Below are 9802 nucleotides of genomic sequence, written 5' to 3'. Positions count from 1 at the left end.
GATAAATAATTGAAAAAAATGCGGCTGTCCGACTGCGCATCCCTGGGAGTGAATAGTGAAATGCTGCGCCAGTGTCCCGGCTGAGAGACGGAGCCGATCTGACCCAACATATGCTCCAGAGCTTTTCCCCCCTCCTGACATTATACACAATATCGCTGCCAGAATCATCGTTTCCAACATGGTAAGTTGTTTTCTGTCATTTTTAACGAAGCTATGTCGGCGACGAGCGGCCTGTGGGGGAAATGCACATCCGGGACTGTATTCGGGAGAAGTCATAATATTTTATGAATCATAACTTGTTATGATGTGGGAGCGCGCGTGGCGTGCAACAGGTCGCCGTACAGTAGCGAGGACGCGCATCTCACCGCCGTATTTTGCGCTTGTTTCCAAACATTGGCGATAACGTCCCACCGTCGAGTACGCGAAAATATTGGCAAGATGGCACGAAGATACGAATGCTTTGTTGGCACATTGGAGTTGGGCTGATTTCAAATAAACAGCGATATTTCCATGTTTTGCGATGAGATAACTGTTAGAGTTACCATTTACTTCTTTTGACAACGTTTTTTCATCGATTGCGCATTGGCACGCATGTTTCGAGAGTGATTAATTAATTTTTACGATTTATTATCGAGTCAACATGACAATTTTTACAACATAGACGATGGCCCGTTTGAATCTACAACTGAGTCAACATATACGTCGATTAACTGTGTCATATTAAGAGAACAGGTCTCCCAGTCCTGAACAGCGGGAGACCTGTTTTAATAAACTCGGACCCAAATTATTCCCTGATGTCTCAGGTAGCTCGCGAGGACCGAGAACAGACTTTGCATCAAACATTATGTGTGTTTTTCTAGCCTCGGTGAAGCATGAAGGGGGTGGGGGTGTCAGTGGGGTGGTGGGTGTCACAGGGCCGAGGCTGAAATATTATTTCCCTCCTCACCCTGGCTGTCTTTCTTTCACTACCTCTCTCCACGTGGTAAGCAGTCGGGATGAGGGTGAAAAGGGAGCATTGTGCCTCCAGTCAGTGGCCTTATGTGCTGGAGAGGCTCTGAGAGGGTGATGCTCACTCAGCTGTGCTCCCTCAACGCCATTGTTGCAAATTCCTCCTCATTTCTGCCCCTCTGTTTACTGAGCTCCCTCACACACACACACGCCTGTTTGGAGGCGGTGGGAGCATCCTGCCATCTCACGCATCATCAACGCACCTTGAATACACTGGAGTGTGTGTGAGTGTATGTGTGGGCAACCAGGTGGCTTTTGACACTAAATAATGTTTTCTTGGCAAACTAACGAAACCGAGACTGACTTTTGCGTTCACCTGTGTGCACTGTTCCTGTCTGTTGCACGCAGAGGAAAATCTCAACAGGAGGTTCAGATTTATAGGGGCATAATCATGCACGAAGGCTCAGAGAGGGGCTATTAAGCGATGAACTTGAGCGTCAATTTATGAGGATTTACTAAAGAGAGGCAGTGGACTCTTGGCTCAAAGGAAGGGGTGTTCACTCGCCATTTGAATGCAAAGTAGTAGATGAACAAGTGAGCCGTGTGTGTGTGTGTGTGTGTGTGTGTGTGTGTGTGTGTGTGTGTGTGTGTGTGTGTGTGTGTGCAAGGAAGGAGGGCCAACGGTGAGTTTTGAGAAAAGGGAGAATTGTCGAGAGAAACTGTCACATGGTACTTTAGCAGTTTTTCTTTCTCTGCACCACAATGCCACCAGCGTGGACAGGCTTTGTTCAGACCAATCAACTTGGAGTATATATTGTTGCATTTTGGAGAGATTTTTTTTAGTTTTTTCCTACATTTTTTTGTTTACATCTGAGTAATTAGGTAATTACTTTTTCCAGTGTACAGGAAGACAGAGTAAAAGTTGTGTGTTGGCCAATGTGCACCTCCGTCGGCCCCATCCTGCAGAAGCATGTCCCGTCGGAAACAGAAACGACCCCAGCAGCTTATGAGCCTGACCCTCGGTGCCTGTGGGATACTTGAGCATGGTGAGAAAAGACTGCATATCCAAAAAGTTTTGCTCTTTCAGTTGGGTCTTAGTGGATAGTAAATTTAGGTCTTATTTAAGACATTTTTTTCTTTAACATGCAGAGATCATGACAGTTAATAGTTCATGTAGCCCAATATTTAACATCTACTCTACACTGTGCTGTTTGACCTTGGATCACTGGCCAACCTATTATGGAAGTTTTTTTATGTAAAGGTTATTTGTATTAATTTAGAAACTGTATCAGATAATACATTTCAACAGTTTAACAAGCATTTTAAAAGTAGGCGATAAAGAGCGCACAGTCTTACGTTCATTTTCTGTTTGCACTCAGAAAAAGAAGACATCTTGGATTTATTGGCCTGCAGAGTCTTTAATTCATTCTCTGTGGTGGCAGCCATTAGCTGCTTTCTTTTCCCTGTAAAACCCAAATGTCTTCACTTCTCATCACTGCCAGGTTCAAAGACATAGACCACCCACATACAGTACATCCTTGTAGAAACATCTGTGATGTGAATGGCAAGGGAATTTGAAATGCATCGGAAAAAGCAAGATGTGGATTCGGTTTAGGCACAAAGATGAGCATGAGAAGGTTAAGAAAAAGGAAACATTGTGAGGCACTGTATAAGGTGTTCTTACTGCAATAGCATTAGACCCCATTGTCCCCTTTCAGCTTTGTTGCTGGGCACTGAAGCATGAGCAGACCCATGAAGAAGTGACAGGGTTTGTGTGAGTGTGTACACAAGCGTGTGTATTTGTCTGTCCACACACTCCAGTTACATGAAAAAGCCTCACATTGTGCTGACAAAATTAACCGTAGGCAAATAAGAGAAAGTTTTAAAACGTGTGTGTGAATGAGAAAGAATATGATTGTACGCCTCTGCTCTGTGCATTGGTAGGCAGGCTGTGTGTGTGTGCTCCAACATGTCCCCTATGTTTTCCTGGCCCAAGTTAGCTTGTTGATGGTCTGTGAGTCATCATGTCTGTCTGCAGGGCTGTTTGTTTTCTTAGCACGACACCTCTCTTCCTCTGCCCGGTGCTAAACCGTATCAGGAATGCGACCTCAGAGTGTTTAAGGTCAAGTCTGCCAGCCAATCAGGCACCTTCTACAGTGTCCAGAATCTAGCCAGGACCTTACCCTGAGCTCTCCTATGGGGTACATGGGGGGAAGGGCTCTTAAGAAGATGAAAGAAAGACAGAGTGAATGGAAGAAGAAAGGAAAAGAGAGGCAGGGATGGAAGAGTGTCTCAATGACTGAGTGTGGCTTCTTTTATTGGGATGGGAGGTGGGAGGGGGAACGAGGTGAAGTCCACTGTCTTTTGCGTGTTACCCTGGAAACAAGGTAGACTACTTTATGGGTTTAGGTAAATTCTTGCAGATCTGTGGAATCTATGTGTCTGATATCTGATATGCATGTCAGCATACAGGCCTGCATTCGAGTCATGTCCAGCTTTGCATGTGCGTGTGTCGGTGTCAGTGTCGGTGTGTGTGTGTATGTGTGTGACAACAGTGGAGAAAAGGCTGCAGTTGATGAGGACAGACAGGACTCAGATGAAAGAAAGCCAGAGCAAACAATGAGGTGGTGGAAATTAAACCAAGATGTTTAAAGTCACCTCTAAGACAACTGAGTTTTTTCCTTTTCTGACACCAAGTATACAGCGAATGACATCTGTCACTTACTCTTTCTTGCTCTTTCAAGTTTTTTTTCGAAGTGTTTTTAAATGTAAATTTCTTATTTGAATGTTTTTCTTAAAAAAAGCTTTCTACAGACAAAATTTCAATCGTATTTTACATTCTTATTTTATTATAGTTAAAGATGATAAGAAATACATTCCGATTTTCTTCTTCTAATTTCTCTAGATGACAACTTGGCAGTGAAGTCACACCTCTTTCCACTGAACCTGGATTCTCCTTTGTGCTCTCCAACCTCTCCTCTTCAAAGCGCCCAGTTGCAACTTGCACTGCCTTCATCTCTCAAGGGCTCTCAGACCCCCTCTCCACCCACTGAGGGTCCACTGCTGTCCTTCTCAACCAGCCAGCTCTCCCACCAGCCTCTCAAAGAGCCACTGCCCCCCTTCATACCTAAATTCCCGTACTCTACACTCCTTTCCAGCACTAAACATCCTCTTACCCTCCAACTGTCTGACTGCACTCCTACATCATCCTCGAGTGCCCCAAACTGCTCCTCTAGAGCTGCAGACATGGCATCTCCTAAACTGGGGCTGTCAGCCACCACTACCACCTCTTCCTCCTCCTCCTCATCCTCTGCCTCCCTGTGCCCTCCACCACACCCTGGAAGCCCCAGTCGTGTGCCCGAGGGCCCTCCAAGTCCTGTTACTCCAACTCCGAGCCCAGGCGTGGCATCTTCCTCATCTGCCCCCTCGAGGGCTCAGTTGAGCATTGCCCTGATCCTGGAAGAGCTGCGGGTGCTGCAGCAAAGGCAGATCCACCAGATGCAGATAACTGAGGAGATCTGTCGACAAGTGCTGCGCCTTGGTGGAGCCTCTTATTCCATAGACACACCTTCCCAGCATCTCCTACCCTCCTTGCCTCAGCTCTGTCTTGAAGGGAGCAAAAGTGTAGCTAGTCCAACTACTGAGCCTACAGCAGCTCAGCCCTCAACCTCTGTGGCTCCTCTCCTGGCATGTTTCTCTTCCCTTTTACCTTCTCAAGTAGCAAACAAATCGATAAAGCCCAGCAGTTCATTGTCCCAAATCCTGCAGCCCCACAAGTCACAGATGGAAGGGGCAGTAGGGGCTACGGGGGCTCATGGCTATCTGAGAGGGAGCTCTCGGTCAACAACGTCCTCCTCCTCCTCCGCTGCCATTCCCATGACATCCTCCAGCTGTCAGCTTCCCTTGTCTTTAGCTCTGCCCAACCGCTACCTTCATGAGAAATCCACAAATACCTCTGCACCCAGCGGGCAAAGTGGCATGTCGTTCCTAAACTCAACCCTCTCTGCTTCAGTCCCAACGGTTCAAAACTCCCAGCAGGGTCTGCAGTCTCTCTCTGGAGAACCATCCAGCTCTACCACAACTGGTCGCCTTCAACATGCCTGTCGCTTTTGCGGTAAAACTTTCAGCAGTGACTCTTCCCTACAGATACATCTCCGCTCTCACACAGGAGAACGGCCCTACCAGTGTCCTGTGTGCCTCAGCCGCTTCACCACAAGGGGCAACCTGAAAGTTCATTTCCTACGCCATCGTGAGCAAAACCCAGAGCTCTCACTGTCACTCCTGCCACCTTCTCTGTTTGGTGTAACACTGGGGACCTCGAGGGTATCAGATATGGGACAGATTATGAGCAGTGCTAGCAGTACTACCGGCATGAATATGATACAGAAGAAGCAAAAAAGCAGGCCTGAAGATGAAACATGTGGAGATCATTTGGAAGTCAGTGGAAACAGTGCTGGATTTTCTCTGGGGACTTCTGGAGGATCTACCCCTTCTACCCTACCCCTGCCCCCTAGTGTGGACCTGGCTTTGATTTCTCACTCTCTCCTGCAGCTCAACAGAGCTGCAGCTGTCGCAGCCGCTGCTTCTATCACTTCTGGCACCACCCTGTCATCCTCTTCTTCAGCCTCCACCTCCTCACTGGCTACTTCCCTCCTCTCAAACCCTTCTTTGTCTCCATCTTCCACTATTGCAGGTTTGTTCAAGGGCAACAAGCAGCATTTTGATGAGAACACTCCCCCTCAGGCCCCATTGCTTTCACCTGCAGCTTATTCCCAGCTAGCTAACCTGCCTAAGCTCCTCTTTCCATCTGTCTCCACTTCTTCCTCTTCCCCTGCTGCACATTCCTCCCTTTACAACCATCCAGCCTTGGGCTTGCTGCGCAACCCCTTACCTTCTAGCCAAGGCTCACACCAACCTGCCCCCTCCAGCCATCCTCAGCTTTCATTCCCTTTCTCCACCTTCCCTAAAGTCACGGGTTCACCTGCTACCAATCCCTCTCCAATGCCTTCTTCCATGGTTACCTCCACTCCCACATCTGAAACTTCAAAGCTGCAGAGGCTTGTGGAGAAACTAGAGAAGGTGCCTTCTTGCTCTACTTCATGGGCCTCATCACCTTCTTCCTCCATGCTGGAGATGTTATCTAGCAGTACCACTACCTCTTTAGCAAGTTCAGCCAACAGTGGTTTCACAAACGCCAGCACTTCAACAACTTATGTCATGGCATCGCCGCCCTCTTCTACTCTGGTCTCCACTTCTGTTTCAAACTTCACCCATGAGATGGTTGCTGCCCTGGGCATGAGTGCTAATGGAAGAAATGTCATGGCAGGGGGCTTACCACCATCACTCAGCATGACAGGACTAGCTGGCAACATGGCAACCAATCAGTGTGGGGTGTGTCTGCGGGTGCTGAGTTGTCCCAGAGCATTGCGGCTCCATCAGGCTACTCACCTTGGAGAACGCCCATTCCCGTGTAAAATATGTGGCAGATCCTTCTCCACCAAAGGCAGCCTGCGGTCACATGTGGCCACACATCATGCCCGGCCACCCAATGCACGTGTCCAGAACTCTTGCCCACTGTGCCAGCGAAAGTTCACAAATGCCCTGGTGCTCCAGCACCACATCCGTATGCACCTTGGGGGGCAATTACCTACAAATATTACAGAGGATTCTGTCCATGAAATGCCAGCTGAGTCTAATGCCAAATCCTTGTCACAATCACAATTACAATCCCAGTCCACTGACCCAAACCCTGCCTCAAGTAAAACACCGCCTCTAGCAGGCCACTCCAAGAGCCCTGCCCCAAGCTCACAATTTCAAACTCCAGCAACCGGTACCATCCCTGCCTCTGATGACATAAAATCAGCTGAGTCAACCAAAAGTCCCAGCAAGTCTGGCACCCCCAGCCCTGATCTTATTCCCCCCTCTGACCTAAGCCCTGATCCCTTCATGAGTACTACAACACAAACTCCACCACCCAGCAGTATAGATCCCCCTGTTCTTTGTGTCAGTGCCCCTTTGCATGGCCCCAAGGAGACGGATCAAGCCTCCCCAGTTGGGAAGGAAAACCAAGTTGAACAACAAGCTGATGCCTCCACAGTTGCAAAAACCACGGCATCTTCTAATTCCATGGAGGAGGAATGTGAAGAGGGTGAAGCATCTACCTCCTCCCTCCTTGGTTCCACATCTAACTTAGAGGACTTACAAAGCACACCTGGCCTTGATGCCCACTTTGCCTATACTTCTCCAGGCACTTCCTCCAACTCAATTCCTTGTCAAGATCCTGTCAATGTAAGTGCAACACCAAACCTAGAATCAGAGTCAAACCCCCAAAAGCCCCAACCATCAGAGCCAATGGAAGAAGACAAAGATGGGCCTCCACCTCCAGAAACACCAAAGCAAGACCAAGTAACTGTGGCTGATGAGGACCCCAAAATTGGGCCCACTCTGGATGCTGACACTACTGGTGCTGAAGTAAAAGGTGCGTCACAGAAAACTGCCACTTTTGTAAGAGAAACTCGTCAGAGTTTTCATTTTGGATCATATGGAAGAGAAGATCCAGTCGAAGGCATCAAGATCAGTGGATCAGCTCCAAGTGAAACACTGGATGCATCTGTCCCCATCAGTCTTGCCCCAGCCCTGCCATCTCCAATGTCTCGTCCTGAGAAGAAGACCTATTGCTGTGCAGAATGTGGAAAGGAGTATGCCAGTCGCAGTGGACTTAAGGTAAAAACTGTTTTATACCATAAAAATATATGGATATGATGGTAAAGTTACTCCCACAGTACACAGCTTTCCAAAGAAAACGTACCTGTATATTTCAAGGGATTTATATTCATTGAGCCATAAATTTTTTTTTTTTTTTCAGTTTTATGATTGATATAATTTACATGGATTGTGATGAATAATACATGAAGTTATATTTAGTCTTGTCTATCCCTTTATGTTTCAAGGGGCACATGAAGCACCATGGGGTGGTAACAAAATCCACACGCCCATCAGGACGAAGTAGTCGTTCCTCTGCAGACCAGCTTCAGTCTTCCTCCTTAAACATTCCTGCCACTAGGAGCTCAGCGGGCTTTTGGAACCAGTACCAAGCCTTTCTCAATACCAGTAATGAGACAAGTGAAAATCCAGCTGATGGCAGCCAAGGAGAGAACGACATGGCACAGCCTGCAAAATCATCTGTTCAGTCACAGGTGGATCCGAGAGCCCCTGATAAAACTGGAGAAGAGTCTGGGGAAGGGTCCTAACTTAAGTCAGTGTGATAGACCTGATTGTGATCTGGTGTTTTAAATCAATGTTTACTTTTTGGTGAAGCCGTATGGAAATTTGCGTAGTACTGCGTCCTTAACACATTTTAGTAGCCTGTCAGTTTGATAGTCAAAGTAATATGTTTGTACGTGAAAGTTGTGTGTCAACCAGCTTGGTCCTGTGTAAAAAGAAGAAGAAACAGCTGTTGTAAAATAAAACTGCAAATATTCAAAATGTGACAAGTGGGTCCAGTTTTTACAGGATTTAGTCAAAATGTGACATAACATTTGTTTAAAGTTGTTAATAGTCTGATGCACTTTCCAACAAAAATGTCTCTGTTGAATTCATGTTTCAGTTCAGATCATGGTCAGGTATTTTAAGTTTTAGTTATTTTGAGCAGTTTGGCAAGATGTAACACAACTGAACAAATTTGATAACAGCATCTAATAAATGAGTCAGAGAATAACACTTGGAGCTTAAAATATATGCCCATAACTAAATAAGCAAATTGATCCAACTGGCACCAAAGGAGGCTGAAGCTAACCAAAAAAGGTTTCGTAATAAATGCATCCTAATCTGTGTCTGTTTAACATGTAAAGAAGTTTTTCCCTCAGTTGACCAAGGCATTGCAATTAATAAAAAAAAAAAATTAAAAAAATAAAAGGGTTTTTTGAGCGGACTTGTCAAACTTTGTTGTTTTTGTCATTGCTGGATCAGGAAAAACATAATTTGAAAGTGCGCCACTGGGGAGTATTTGGTGTGTAGGCCACCATATCGTGGATTAAAGAAACTACTCAAGTTGTTGTGGTTTACTTTTCACTATACTGTACTGTCTAACTAGAAGCACAGCTGCAATGTTTGTGAACCAAGTAAGGACATGGTCTTTAGTGTGACCTTTGATCTTCAGCTTTGTGTATATTATGATTGTTGTTTGGTCCAAAAGAAATATATGTAACACTTCTTTTCAGCTACTAGAACTTTAAGTTTCAACAAATATCAGAAGTCTATGTCTGTGTTGTATGATGTACTTTCAGTATCTCTGTATTAAAAGCAGTTTGGAAAATTAAAAGTCTGTCATGTTTCAGTTTGAGAGATTGAACACAACAATATGAAATGTAGCTAACAAATGGCTTATTAGCAGTAACGACCTGATGTATACTTTAAGCTTTCTTGTTTTCTTGTCTAGTTGTGTGATGTGATGTGAAATTCTGAGTTTGAATCGTAAAATGTAACTGTAATTGAACTACACTATTTATTTGCAACTTTCTACCCACAAATCAACTTCATACTATTATCAAACAACTGTGATTATGTTATCATTCATTCAGAACTGATAGCCTAAGACTTACAGATGTGTTTGCCTTTATGACAAACAGAAGCCAAAGGTTTCATGTTCAAGCCTTTCATTACCCAAATTTGCTGCGTTTACTGTGTACAAATTTGATTCATTGAATTTTTTTCCCAAAACTTTTTAGATTTAGACCATTCATTGCTTAAAGAAGCAACAATTTTTAAAATATTCATCATAATCAAAAACCTATTGAATCGAAATTGCAATTGTCTGAACCCAAAAAATAAAAAAATAAAATAAAATAAATTTTAA

At 45.2% G+C, this 9802-nt stretch overlaps 1 protein-coding gene across 1 annotated transcript; it reads left to right on the top strand.

The window, feature by feature from the left end:
* The first annotated feature begins 41 nt into the window (after window positions 1-41).
* On the top strand, window positions 42-9678 carry sall2 (spalt-like transcription factor 2). Its single transcript, XM_074688401.1, has 4 exons — window positions 42-181; window positions 1848-1994; window positions 3854-7671; window positions 7899-9678. The coding sequence occupies exons 2-4, from the start codon at window positions 1919-1921 to the stop codon at window positions 8196-8198; spliced, it is 4194 nt and encodes a 1397-aa protein (XP_074544502.1). The 5' UTR covers window positions 42-181; window positions 1848-1918; the 3' UTR covers window positions 8199-9678.
* Window positions 9679-9802: the final 124 nt, after the last annotated feature.

This window comes from Halichoeres trimaculatus, unplaced genomic scaffold (assembly GCF_033239565.1).
Source record: "Halichoeres trimaculatus isolate MK-OKI-2021-1 unplaced genomic scaffold, fHalTri1.1 fHalTri1_scaffold_15, whole genome shotgun sequence".
Taxonomy (NCBI): domain Eukaryota; kingdom Metazoa; phylum Chordata; class Actinopteri; order Labriformes; family Labridae; genus Halichoeres; species Halichoeres trimaculatus.
Note: the sequence above shows the minus strand (reverse complement) of the source record. Positions and strands in the feature narration are given on the sequence as shown.